Source organism: Zalophus californianus, chromosome 5 (assembly GCF_009762305.2).
Source record: "Zalophus californianus isolate mZalCal1 chromosome 5, mZalCal1.pri.v2, whole genome shotgun sequence".
NCBI classification, from domain to species: domain Eukaryota; kingdom Metazoa; phylum Chordata; class Mammalia; order Carnivora; family Otariidae; genus Zalophus; species Zalophus californianus.
Genome location: NC_045599.1, coordinates 95,041,363 through 95,055,943, shown reverse-complemented (window position 1 = coordinate 95,055,943; position 14,581 = coordinate 95,041,363). Strand labels below are relative to the sequence as shown.

General features: G+C 41.1%; 2 protein-coding genes across 2 annotated transcripts in view; one reads left to right on the top strand and one right to left on the bottom strand.

The window, feature by feature from the left end:
- The window catches only part of DOCK2 (dedicator of cytokinesis 2), a 407,160-nt gene that overhangs the window by 124,701 nt on the left and 267,878 nt on the right, over positions 1-14,581 (top strand). The gene's annotated exons all lie outside the window — the stretch shown is intronic.
- The window catches only part of INSYN2B (inhibitory synaptic factor family member 2B), a 180,038-nt gene continuing 175,328 nt past the window's right edge, over positions 9,872-14,581 (bottom strand). Inside the window, exons 5-6 of the mRNA XM_027605825.2 lie at positions 10,466-10,499; positions 9,872-9,929 (exon numbers count right to left, since the gene is read on the bottom strand). Of these exons, the coding sequence (XP_027461626.2) occupies positions 10,469-10,499 (31 nt within the window). The 3' untranslated portion in view covers positions 9,872-9,929; positions 10,466-10,468. The remainder of the gene's footprint in view (positions 9,930-10,465; positions 10,500-14,581) is intronic.

Here is a 14,581-nt window from a genome sequence, read left to right as displayed (position 1 = left end):
CTTGGAGACATCAGAGATCTTCAAATAGGGGTTTGCCCCACCCACCTACAGTGTTACAAAGCCACATCTAGTTCCAAAATGTCCCTTCCGCACTTGGAGATCTGAGAAGTGGCTGTCCCTCACATCTCTTCCCTTTTCAATGTGACTGATCGCAGAATTCAATCTCGGGAAGAAACCCTCAGATCTAAAATCAGAGAAGACAGTGATTTAATAAGCTGCAGAACAAACCCAGGAGAGATCTGGTAAAGTGTCCTTTTTTTTTTTTTTTGGCTGAAGTGAAAAGAGATTGGCATGCAATCAAAGAAAAGAATCCCTCTTGAACCTACCCAAATATAGGTAGCTTTCAATGGCATTATGAAGTATGATTTAATTGTGGGGGAATCCCAGATTACCTCTTTAATGACAACCCAAATCAACTCTTTTGCAATTAAAAAAAAAAAGTACCTCATTAAAATCAGAGAACTGCAAGATCAGGCTGTTTCTGTGCCTTTCGATCCATGACCCATGGGGTTCTTTCCCAGTTCTGGAGTGATTATAGGAGAGGAAACATACACAATGAGAGAATTTCTGTAAATCTTTACACATTTATATGTTGACTCCAAAATTGTTTTGTTTATTTTCATTGTGGAATTACAGTCATGGGTGGTTTAAATTATAGTGAGACAGGGTTTTAGGACATTCTGAGGCTTTTATGAGGACCTGTTTTAAGTTTGATTTTGCTGATTTTTCCCCCACAACATCTTCCTAGAATAGAAGGAAGTTTCCTTAAGACTACAATACAGCTGAATTGAAAAACAGCTGCAGATTCATTTCAATTCAAGTGATATTTATTGAAAATCTAAAAATGTAGCTAGCACTATGCTATGGGGAGTATGAAAGAAAGATAGTCATAAATAATTTTATGGCCACCATTTATTTAACCATTAGATTGTGCCAGACACCATGCTAAGTTTTTTCACCCATTATCGCGTTATCATGACCTCCCTGTAAAGTATAGGTATTAATATCTCCATTTTACAGGTGAGGAAACTAAAAGTTAGAGAGGCTGAGAAACTTGTCAACAGTCCTAGACCAATAGCGTATCAGGGCCAGGATTCCAGTTGGGGTCTGTCTGATTCCCAAGTGTACTTCTCTGAGCTGCTGTGCAATGTGGCATTTAAACAGAAGGGTTTCTGTCCCCTTGGGGAGCTTACAGTTGGGAGAGAAAAGATTTACCCCAGAGGTCTTCAAACTTGAGCCCACACATGAAGGTAATAGAAATAAAGATGCAGGTGCATCTGGGTCGCTCAGTCATTTGAGCATCGGACTCCTGATTTTGGCTCAGGTCATGATCTCGTGGGTCTTGGGATGGAGCCCTGCATGGAGCCCTGTGCTCAGTGGGTAGTCTGCTTAAGATTCTTTTCCTCTCCCTCTGCCTGTCCCCCAACTTGTGAGTGTGCTGTCTCTGTCTCTCTCTCAAATAAATGAATAAATAAATCTTTAAAACAAAAGAAATGAAGACGCAGAGTAATAGTTATTATGCCTTTTAATAAAATAAACTTACCAATATATACTTTAATAATAATATAATCTTCAGTTATATTTTTAACATTTTTTTAAGATTTTATTTATTTATTTGAGAGAGAGAGACAGATAGTGACAGAGATAGCAAGAGAGCACAAGCAGGGGGAGAGGCAAAGGGAAAGGGAGAAGCAGGCTCCCCGTGGAGCATGGACCCCGATGTGGGGCTCGATCCCAGGACCCTGGAATCGTGACCTGAGCCGAAGGCAGATGCTTAAACCAACTGAGCCACCCAGGCACCCCCAGTTATATTTTTTATAACACATTTTCTTCTTACCTATGAAACATGTGAGAACTTTCTTTACTTTGTAAAGAAATGTGATTCCTTTTATTTTTTCCTAAAACATAGTGCCATTGGGTCAGTCAGTCATTTCTCCACCTTAGACAGAGACTAGTATACAGAGAAGTATTTCTCTACCACTAAGAAAGCAGGGTGAGAATGATCAACTGAAACTCAGCTCATGGTGGGGAGGTTACAGGGAATGGTGAGGACCAGGAGGGGAAGTCCATGCCATGGGTGTAGAGGACAACTGTGAATCAGTGCCAACTCTTTGTTGCCATTTCAATATGTGGACTCAATGCTACCTGATCTTCCCCTCTTTGGAGAGAAGTTCCACAAATGTGTTTTTATGTGAAGCCTGCTGATATATTTTTTAAGCAATATGCAGACCAAACAAAGCCTGCATATAGACCCAGGACAGCAAGCCTCTGGTGTAAATTTATGATTTATGGATTTAAAACAATTTATAGGGTTTGAATCAGTCTATTACAGATTTGTAGGGTTACTTACAAATAACCCTGCATATGACTATTACCAGAATTTGGTGAAAACAGTGCTTTTGGAATGCGGAGGACAGGTTTATGGAGGAGGTAGGTGAATGTGGTATAGGCCCTTTGGAGAACAGACTCTGGGGCAACCCTGTAGTATCAGAGGAGGAACCCTGTCTCACTGGAGACCCCCGACTTTCAAGTCTCAGAACTCGGGGTTCATCCTTGCCTGACACACTCCCTTGCTAATGGGGTCTCCGACCAGACCACATCATAAGCTTCCCCAGGCATATTCCTGGGAATGCTGGTCCAGGGTTGGAAAAATGACATTTATTATTTATAGAAAGTAGTATTATCAAAATATTGTGTTCTTGTAGAAGTTTTGAAATATATAAAAGCATCTATGAGCTCATAATTTAGAAGTAACCATTGCTTATTCTTCCTGTCTTTTCTACAATATATTTTAAATAATTGGGATAATGCTTTACCAGGTTTGTAATCTGCTTCTTTCACTGAGAATATTTTCCCATGTCATTTTTAAGGACCTCATGGGACTCTGTTATATAGATGGGCTATAACTGATTGCACTATTTTCCTATTTAGGGACATTTGGGTTCATTTAATTTAATGTTAGAAAAACTTGCTGGAATTCATAGCCTTGATAGACAAATCTTTGTCCTCTGTGCTCATTATTTCTTCACTGTTGGACATGAATCTCACTCAGCTTTCCCAATGCTTGTCGAGGACTGTGACTCTCCCTTCTTCTTCCCCTACACACACACGTGTGCATGCACACACATGCACAGTCACACACACTGTCATATGCAGGATTTTGTTTCCTCCTTATGTGATAGACTCAGCAGAAAGCAGACCATATTGTCCTCAGCGAAGAGCTGGAGTGGTATGATCCAAATTGGGAAGGGCATGTTATTACAACTCCACTGTGATCCTTGATAGTAGGGGGTGTGTCTGTGTGTGGATATTCTCTGCAGTACCAGGCACTTAAATGCAACCACATCGAGAGCCCTCATTAGCCCCAGGCAGCCAAAGTGGATTTGCTGACTGTGATACCCTCCAGGCTGGAGCGACTGCCCAAGTGGAACCAGACACCGGAGCAAAGGGGGAAGCCAATTATTCAAAGGCAAATAAGGCTCTCATTATGGTTTCAGCTAACTAGGATAAAATTGTTTGAGGAGAGACATCCCATTTTTGAGGTAAACACAACACAGGACCATCATTCAGAACAAGGGCTTGGATCTAGTCCTGACTTTGCTGTCTTCACCAGGACACTTCACCTCTAGGAGCATCAGACTCCTCATCTGCCAAGTGGGAAGAGCATAGAATGCTTACTTCATGGGTTTATTGTGAGCATCATGGCGGCCGTGCCTGTGAGAGGTGTAGTGGGGTCTGGTACTTAGGATGGGCTCACAAATGGAGCACCACTGTCATCATTAGTGACTATTACTAGTATTACTGTTATTGTAATCATCTGATTGTGGAACAGAATATGAAACCGAAACTCAGGAGACCTGGGTTCTCTGCTTTGCAGTTTTCTATTTATTCCAACTTAGAAGTGAATGACTCTCTAAGTTTTACTTTCCTCGTCTCTCAAATGACAAGCTTGGATTAGGGGTTATATCAGGTGTCTCACTCTGATGTTTGTGGACCCACCTGTGCTGAGAGCTATACATCATTCTCTTCACAGAGCCTCGCGTCAGCCCTACTCATAGAGGCTATTATTCTCTTCCTTTTCTGCACACACAGGAAGCTGGGATCCAACCCCCACTCCTAATTTCCATACTACCCTGAATTGTCTGCATGTCCCCAGCATACAGATTTGTTGGCTGCACTCAAGGCTTTTGAAATGTCTGAGATGGTGATGAGACACAGGACTGTGCTCACACTGCTACCTTCCCTCTTTTACCCAATCCCTCCAAAAACAGTAGATGCAAAAGTCCAGAAGGAGACTCCTGTCAGACTTTGGGGGCAGCTCCTGATACCTCAGCTCTATTTAACAGAAACGAAATTGATAAACACTTGTTCTCCTTGGCTGGTGGGTAGTTTTGAGAGTTACCTAAAGGAGTGTTTATGCATGTGTGTGTTAAAGAATTGAGCCCACTAGGCAGATCAAATATCTGAGCTTGGAAGGGACGTTAGCCACCAGGTGCCCAGAGGTGGTCAAATTTAGCAATTCAGAGAAGATGGGAAGAAGTTTCACCCTTGCGTGGATAGCAAGCAGGTCTACTTCCCTTGCTTCTACCAGAGTAGTGCTCTCTCCCTCTCCCTCCCTACCTCCCTCTCTCCTCTCCCTCCTCTCTCCCCCTCTCTCTAGACATCCAAGACAATTTGGTTTAAACAAAGAAGTCTAGGTCTAAAGAATTCTCTGAAAAATTGATCTGTTTCTGATGAGGGATGTTGATAGTGGGGAGGCTGTGTGTGTGGGGGGCAGGGGGTCCCTGGGGACTCTATACTTCCTGTTCAGTTTTGCTGTGAACTTAAAACTGCTCTTAAAAATGTCTATGTTAAAAATGTTAAAAATCCAGTGACCATACACACAGAAACACAAATTGAGCTGCCCCTCCTGTCATCCCTTCTGCAGAGGAAGGGGAAAAGGCCTTTAAAGATTAAGTGGCTCCAAGGAGGCCAGTTAGCTGCCCACACACAAATTTTATTGGAAGTGTGACTCAAGTGTGGTGGGGTCCTCTCTCTTTCTGGTTCAAGGGCACATGTCCGTGCCTTAGGCAGGTGGTGAGGGAATTTATTTCATCATTCATGCCCATGGTAGGCTGGTGGTTGGTGAATGCATCTGCTGTTGCTGTGAGTCAGGGATCCCTGCAGCAGACCCCTGTGAGCCAGCTATGGTGATGATTTCCCAGGGCTGCCTCAGGAGGAACTCACAAGGTGATTAGGTGGTGCTTCAGGCCCACACTGTGCCCACCTGGCAGTCCGCCAGCCCCCAGCTCTTCACGTCTGACCATCTCCCTCTCAGTCATTGCCTGGCCTCCCACCTGTCCTAGAGCAAAACCTGGCCCCTTGCCCCTTGCCCCTTGGTCCCTTCTTAAGCCTGCATCATCCATTAACTGGTTCTGAGTGAGACTCTCCTCCGCCCATGCCCTCTAGTTCCAGGATGTGGGGTAAGGGTGGCAGTTGACCACAGGCTTCAGAGAGAGAATGGGTGGGCTGTAGGAATTCATCCCATGTCATATTCCCTGCCAGAGGGAGCTACAACCAGTTTTCTTTCTGGGTCACCTAAGAAGTAGGCTTGGTGAGCATTGTTTTTTTTTGTTTTGTTTTGTTTTTTCAGAAACACAACACAGTCTTATTTCATTTGGAGGAAGCATATTTCCTCTATTGATTTGGTTTTGGCCTCAATCCTTTTGGATTAGCCAATCCTGCCATTATTGTGCTAAGTAGCATCTGCAATTTCCACCCATCTTAAGCCCATTTTATCCTCCGTGTTGCTGCTCTACTCTGGCCAAAATTGGCTCTGTTACCCAGGAGGGACAGGGTCAGCTCTGATTTGACTATAAATTTTAAGCATCCCTCCCCTCCATAATGAAAGTGTGTTGTTTTTTTAAAAAATGTGTGTTGGGTCCTTCTAACACACCTCCCCCCACTGAACTCTTTGCAGGCTCCTCAAGACAGTGGCGAAATTGTTAAGTCCTCCTCCTGTGAGGGTGAGCTAAAAGAAGTTGGCAGCCGGTATAGAAGCTCTGGGCACCTTGTGCCGGCAGCTTCTGGCCACAGAGGGCATTCCTCCTAGCTTGCATTTGGTTTATCAAAAGTCAAACAAATGCAGTGAGAATCCACGTATTATGGATCTGGGGAGGCTCTGATTCTTTTGATGCTTTTCTGAGGGATCTCCTGAATTTGCACCTTCTTGCGTTCAGGTAAAGAGTGTTTTCTCTGTATTCCAAGTACCTGGCATTGAGTAGGTCCTCAATGCATGTTTATAGGATGAAGAAACAATTATCTTAATTGAAGGATAGATAACATAGTCTGTTTGGAGAAACACTGTACTAAGAATCGGAAGATTGGATCTCTAGTCCCGTAAAGCTACTAACAAGCTGTGTGACTTTGGACAAACAACTTACCCTCTCTGGGCTCCATTCCTCATGTGTATCATCAGAGATTTGGATCTCTAAGATTGTGTCCATCTGTGTCAGTAAGTCTGTATTGCCAGAAGAGCATAGAAAAAGAGGCAGCAACTTCAAGTGCAATTAAAACTGCTTGAAAAGCATTTGTTATACTGGGGTGTTTGAGGCTACTAGTGTCAGCTTGACATGAAAGACACTGAAGGACTCATTGTGTTCAGAGGAATCCTGGGTAGTGTATTGTTCACAGGCCTTGGCTGAATCCACAGTCTGTCATTAAGAGGCTTGTTCAGGGCTGGGTCTGTGTTTCCTGGCTTGGGGGACTCCACCAGTTTTCTGAGCACTTGGAGAGGGGGTAGCAGTCAGGACAACAGAACCCCCACTTGCAGGTGGATTTTTCTCTTCATGCATATATTTCTGCAGGTCTCAATAAATTGGTTTTCATCAGCCTTGCCCCTCCATGCCAGTGTCCCAGATTTGCCAGAACCTATGTGTGCAATGAGATGCTTGGTTTGGTTTGGTTTATAGGGATTCTGGGCTCACCTCTGGTTGCAGGTTTTTAAATCAATTACAGCCTAGGTAGCAAGAGGTTCAGTACAGCACTCTGCTGTCTGTTCAATGCTCATGCCAAGAAACCAAGAGGTCCCAGTCACCTCTCAGGAAAATCTGTGGTGTTACAGGGGCCTACAGTGAGTTGCAAATCTTGATGGATGGTGGGACCAGTCTGCAAACAGCAGAATGGCTTATACTGTGGGTTCAGCAGGAAAAGAAGAAAATAATTCTCTGAGCATAAGATGTGTTGCTCCCTCATCCTAGTTCATCAGGAGATCTTAGCCACACACATCAAGAGACAGACCTTGGGATGTGTGGAAGAGAGCAGGAGAGACGGCAGTCTTGTGGCTCTGATGCCTGGCTCCTTCCGTGTGGCCAGGCTTTTTGCAGCTTTTTGCTCCCCCGCCCTACCTTTCTCCCTCTCTTGCCAACATAGGGGAGAACACTGGGTAGCCCTCCCTAGTTTCTGTCCCCTGGTTGGTCCTGGAGAAAGGGGACCTCCTCAGGATGCACTGCTGCATGGTTGCAGATCTCCAGCCGCTTCTTTCTATGTCCAAGGGTCAGAAATGGGGGGTACAGAGAGAGGACAAGTACTGCCTTGGAGCAAATCCAGTTCATTCCACAACTACTTAGGGCTCTAGTTCTCAGCTGTATCCAGTTCCATCCTGCCCACTCTAGCCTAGGAGAGAACATCCACCCCTGTGGCTCAGTGCCATCATGATGTCCACGATCCCCAACCTTAATCTGTAGTTCAAGACTTTGCTTTCACCTCAAGACCCATATCTTTAACTGCCTCTCTGGCATCTCATATTCTGTACAGGGGAGGCGAAGAGAGGCATTTAGAACACGGTTTTCAATTCAATAAATGTTTATTGATTCTCTGCTATAAACAAAGCATTGAGAAGCCATTTAGAAAATACAAACTTGGCAAAAACGTGGTGATGTCCTCAAGGAGCTTGCCTTCATTTGCAAAATGAGGCACTCTTCATTAAAATGTGGGATGAATGTTCTGTAGTAGAGCTATAAGCAAAGTGCCGTGGGACTGCAGAGAGGAGAGCTAGATGATTCAGCCTTTCTTGTTTACAACATCGAAAAATTTATTTAAGAAAACAAAACAAAAGAAATACCAAAGAGCTTCAGAACTGTGAATAGTTAGCCTTTCTAGGGAACCGTTCTACACTGTTGATGGGAATGCAAGGTGGTGCAGCCGCTCTGGAAAACCGTATGGAGGTTCCTCAAGAAGTTGAAAATAGAGCTACCCTATGACCCAGCAATTGCACTACGGGGTGTTTACCCCAAAGATACAAATGTAGTGATCTGAAGGGGCACATGCACCCCAATGTTTATAGCAGCAATGTCCATAATAGCCAAACTATGGAAAGAGCTTAGATATCCATCAACAGATGAATGGATAAAGAAGATGTGATACACACACACACACACACACACACACACACACACACACACACACACACTGGAATATTATGCAGCCATCAAAAAGATGAAGTCTTGCAAAAATCTTGCCATTTGCAAAGACATGGGTGGAACTAGAGGGTATAATGCTAAGTGAAATAAGTCAGTCAGAGTAAGATAAGTATCATATGATCTCACTGATATGAGGAATTTGAGAAACAAGACAGAGGATCATAGGGGAAGGGAGGGAAAAATGAAACAAGACGAAACCAGAGAGGGAGACAAACCATAAGAGACTCTCAATCTCAGGAAACAAACTGAAGGCTGCTGGAGTGGAGGGGGTGGGAGGTTGGGGTGGCTGGGTGATGAACACTGGAGAGGTTATGTGCTATGGTGAGTGCTGTGAATTGTGTAAGACTGATGAATCACAGACCTGTATCCCTGAAACAAATAATACATTATATGTTAATTTAAAAAGTTAAAAAAGTTAAAAAAAAAGAAAAAAAGACGTCTATGAGAAACCTAAGACAGATTATTTATTTTGGAAGACTTTAACATTGAGTTTTATTAAAATGTATATATATAGAGAAAAAAATAGTTAGCCTTTCTCAATATATTAGGCTAGATTTTGGTAATCTCTGATTTTTTTTTTCCACAACTTTTTTTTTCCAAATTTTTTTCATAGCTTTCTTGACTTTGGCCCCAGACGGATTTTATATCCATCTATGACTTTGGAAAAGTCATATCACTTCTTTGGTTCTGTTTCTTTATCCGGAAAATGGGGATAATAATAGGGCTGATATAAATATAAATGAAATAATGCTTAGCACAGTCCCTGGATGATAAAAATGCCCATAAGTGGTAGCATAAAATTAATATAATTATTATTTTCATTAAGTTTTCACTTATAATTATTGTATTTGTTTTCATTACTATCAGTTCAGAGGTGAAGCCAATGTAGAACATTAAAAATAAATTGTTGCTTAAATTGACTTTTTCAGAATATCAAGACAGGAAAAAAACTGTGTGAAAAAGAGAATATACATAGGTACTATTGTAATACTGATAATAGTTACTTTTTGTAATTTCTTATAGAAACCTTATAAAGTACGTTGTTGTCGTTCTTTTATAGTTATAGAAACTTGCTTAACTATACCAGATCTTGTAAATGAACAAGCTTACAGTTACTTACTGGTTTTTAACTACTGATCTTTTTTCCCTCAATCTACTTTTCTATAGGAAGGGGGAGATAAGACTGATAATTTGAATCAACACCCTCTATTACTCACCTGGCATAAATTATCACTTGACCGAGGCAAATGATCAGGTGATGGTTTCTAAGGTCGATGTAAAGACAGTGCTTTGCCTACTGGCTTCTAAAGTTAAGGGATGCACAGGCATATATCCTGGACAGTCAGCTTCTGTTGTGCCTGGATTGCAGTCGATTTTATCGATTTTTTTTTCAACACAACAGCTTCAAAAGGCTCTTCTGCCCCAAAGTAGCTGATCTTTTCAAATCTTTGCTACTTCTTCCTGCTAAGACTTTCAGATAACAGGGTAAATGCAGTTAATAACTGAAAACTTTAGTTGATGAGAAGATATGCTAGAATATGTTTAAAGGTTTCACAATACATAGGCACACAGAGTTGAGCAACTCCTTGGAGAGATTGTCTGATCCAACATTCTCATTTTAAGGCATGAACTACCCCTGGTCACACCATGAGTTAGTTGCAGAGATGGGAAACCAGGAATCCCAATTTTGATTTCTTTCTTGGTACTTGTGTTTTTCAAGGTGTGGATATGTACTACTATATGCAAAATTATTTTCCTTGGCATGGAGAATAATTTTAGGTATGCACAAATAAAGTACTGTACCACAGAAGCAGAAGATCATTCATTCCCTTCCAACTCCCTTTCAGTCTTTCTGGTTATGTCAAGGATTGTATGCTTTTGCTGTTTTGTCTTTAATCTTTCTCTACTAATCTCCTTTGATAACAAGGGAGCAGACCTCAGGCTTAAGTTCCTCTTGGAATTTAATAAAAGTGTTTTGTTTTTATAGTATTGATTGTTACACTTACCTTTCATCTACGGCAAGGAATACTGGTTTTCCATCTGAAATAGCAAATTTTTCTTTTAAAAGAATGTAAGCAGATTAGAATGCAGGTACTTTATGCAAAAATATTAAGTAAATAATAGTGTAGGATGTAAATTATGAGCAGTACATGGTAGGTTTCACATTGGCAAAAATAATGGTTAACTTGGAAAATAAATGGCTGAACCTTGGAAAATATTTGATTCTGCCCTTTAGAAATCTCTTGGCCCTTTGAGGATATATATGGCTGAATCCTATTGCTTTCTTATTCACGTCATAACTTTTTAAGGTATCAGCCAGAAAAACAATTATTAGATTTATTTTTTTAAAAAGATTTTATTTATTTATTTGTCAGAGAGAGAGGGAGAGAGGAATAGAGAGAGTGAGCACAAACAGGGGAAGCAGCAGGCAGAGGGAGAAGCAGGCTCCCTGCTGAGCAAGAAGCCCATTGCGGAACTTGATCCCAGGACTCTGGGATCATGACCTGAGCCGAAGACAGACGTTTAACTGACTGAGCCACGCAGGCGTCCCCAATTAGTAGATTTAAAAGGAGAACCTAAAACTACCCATATACCAGAGAGGAACTCAGATATGTCTACAATCCTATTATCGGTAGTTTTCTTACAAGCCAAAAAGCTAGATTGGTAGCCAATTTAGTTTCAGTGTGTAGGTAATTATAAATTATAAACTGTGTACTGTATAATACAAATAAATGAAAGTGCCATGTAAGGAGAACAGAAACTGGTTTTATTTTTCAAGAACTGATGTTCTATTTTAAGATTCTATTGTAGACCTCATTCTTGTTTTGTTTTCCCCTTCTAAGAAGTTCCTTAATTTCTCATTATCTTGCTGTTCAATGAGAGGGTGTGAATGGAATAAAAAGGTGGCAAAATGCAATTTATCTAACATTGTCCTACTGTTATCACATTTTAAAGATTAGAATGTATGGAATGAATGGGTTAGGAATATTAAAGTTATTTATCAAAGGGAGGTATGGGTAACTTTCTTTTAACCTATAATTTACGTATAGCCAGTGAATACATGAAGAGAAAGATGTACTACGTTATACCATTGGGTGATTTTTCCATTATCCTTAATGGCTAATCTTCCAATGTTGCTTATTGTGTTTACCTGTTCTCTGAAGCAAAAGTTCCTGTTTTACCTATAACTTAGTTAGCCAAATATCCTGGAACTCTGAAGATCGGTTACTGCTAGCCTGGCATGAGCTTTCTTTTCATAAATATCACTCAGAACTTAATCATTTTTCTTCTTGCTGTGGGCCGCCTTCCACTGACCATCATGTGTGTTTTATTTTTTCTTTCTTTCTTTCTTTCTTTCTTTCTTTCTTTCTTTCTTTCTTTCTTTCTTTCTTTCTTTCTTTCTTTCTTTTCTTTCTTTCTTTCTTTTCTTTCTTTCTTTCTTTTCTTTCTTTCTTTCTTTTCTTTCTTTCTTTCTTTCTTTCTTTTATTTCTTTCTTTTCTTTGTTTCTTTTCTTTCTTTCTTTCTTTCTTTCTTTCTTTCTTTCTTTCTTTCTTTCTTTCTTTCTTTCTTTCTTTTCTTTTTGGAATGCTCTTTCAGTGGAAAATTCATTCTCATTTAGAGAACTCTGGAAAAAAAATGGGGGGAAGGTGGAGTCAACTTCTGGTGACTTATGGGCAGTTAGAGTCAAATGTTTGAAAAATGGGCTTCTGAATCAGCAGAGATTTTACAAAGTGACCGGTGGACCTGCATACAGATAGGTAGAGCACTGAGATGCCAAGAAATAATGCTACTTCTCTTGAGTGTGGCTAATAAAAAGACTGCATTGCTAAATGCAGGGATAAGAAGGTTAATGATGATACATTCTTTTTTAGTATCAAAGATTAACATGATAACTTGCATATTAAAGTTAACTCAAACACACTGCTAATGGAAGAGGCATACAAAATTAATTTCTACAGGACCTCATAAATGAGGCTCACTCACTCTTCTCTGGCTGATGCTCTTTATCTTGGCAGTGGGTGCACTTCAGTGCCTAGTGGGGCATCTTGAGCCCCTGAGGAATTTGCAGAGCTTGGGGTGTGTTCCCTTCAGTCCTTAATCACTGCCAGTCCTTCTCTGGGTGAAGGAAAACCTGCAGGTTGTGACTTGGCAAGGATTTTGGTTTTAATAGTTAATGAGACAATGGAATTGAGCTGAAATGAGAAGAGGGTGGAAGGTGGGAGAAAGAATGAAAAGAGGGAACAGCTGCTCTCTCTTCATGCAGAAGATTCTCCAAGTTGAGTGTGGGACGGCATCTTTGGGTGGCCACTGTCTTGAGCCCTGTCGAGGACGAAGGCTCAGCTGACATAGGAAGGCAGGCTGAGATCTGGTGGACTATCTCAGGAGACTTGCTTGACTTCTTCAAGCCTTATTGTCTACACCTGTTGAAGAGAAACTATTACCTTCCATTGTAACAATATATATTTTGTAACTTTGGTGGAATTTATCTATAGTGAAATACACAAAAGTGTACAGCTCCGAGAATTTTTTACTCATGTATCCACCCATGCAACCACCACCCATGTCAAGATACAGCATGTTTTTACTACCTAGAAAGTTACATATGGAAATTAAAACAAAAATAAACAATAATAGTGTGCACTTATATAGTGCTTACCATGGTCCAGGTGTGCTGGTCCAGGTGCTTGACACATACTATTTTATTCTTCAAACCTTGTGAAGGGAAGAGCTCTCATTTTCTCCACTTTAAAAGAAACAAAGATATAGAGAGATTCCTGCTCTTAATATCCTCTGCCATTGGCTCTGTAGCACTCATTGTGTGGCCTGATCCTTAGGGCATCAGAGGAATGAGAATGGAGCCTCCTTCATGCTGACATTTCTTTGCATTCCTCCTCTTCATAGTCCACTTAATCACTATGCCTTGCTTGTCCTGGGCTAGTAGGCTGTGCATGATGCTCTAGCAGGAGAGTCCTTGAGGGAAAGGGCCAGACTTTAGCTATGTTCCATCCCAGTTTTAAGAGTTGGGTACATTAGAGGTGCTCTAGAAATAGTGGTTGACTCTTGTTGCCAGAAAACTCTGCCCTCCAGCTCCTACTTGCTCCTACTTAGTAAAGTGACAGTGTTGCCAAGTGTATTGGTTACATCCCCGGGGCAGTTTGGACTGCTTAGCCATCTTTGGGCTCTTTCTAAACCTGTCTTTGTGATGATCTAAAAATTTCAAGTGAAAATCCCTCATGTTTCCAAGCCCCTTTGAGCTGCCTTGTCCCAACATGTGTCCGCAGACATCCTCGTTCAGACCTCAGGTGTTGCTACTTTTCCTTTTCCATCTTTACTTTCTTCTCCTCCTCTTCCTTGTCTTCTGTGTCTTCCTTCCCCTCCTTTTGCTTCTCCTTCCTTTCCCTTCATCAGGGTCTTCACCAGATAAACTTCAGTATGGTGCTCTCTGTTAAATACACCATAATAGCCATTATCAATGCTTTTTGGGATGCAGCCATGTTCAATGCATCTTCATATAGTTGAATTTATGCTTACCCATTTGTAGTAGATCATTTTGAGACACATCTAGCCAGCTGTCCCTTTGACATCTCCATTTGAATGTCTTACAGGTACTCCAACTCAACATTTCCAAAGCTGTATTCATTCTGTTCCTGAAAACCTTCTCCTCTTCCATTATTTTCTGCCAGTCATTTGGAGCTAGCTCTCAAATTTTCTTGTGCCTCATTTTTCACTTTCAGTCAATCACGAAGGCCTTTGAATCTTCTTATATATGCCTTGAATTTGGTCACTTCTCTCTGTCTTTGCCATTTACATCCTGGTCCCATACACCTCTGTGCCATTTATGATGCTTGACATTTGCTAGGCAAACAAATGGTTTGCATGAAAAATAAATGAAAGTGCCATGTAAGGACAAGCACACAGTCCTGAGCCCTCCTCTCTTTGTTGTTTTTATGTTTTGCATAGACACATGACACAAAGGAACTGAAGCCATTAGCTTTTCTCAGGTTCTTCTCAGAGTTAAAATTCCAGTCTGATGTCAAAAGCACCTAAACACTACTAAATTTTAATGTAGACCATTAACATTAACTCAGTATGAAAAATTTCTTTAAGAATTTAGTACCAG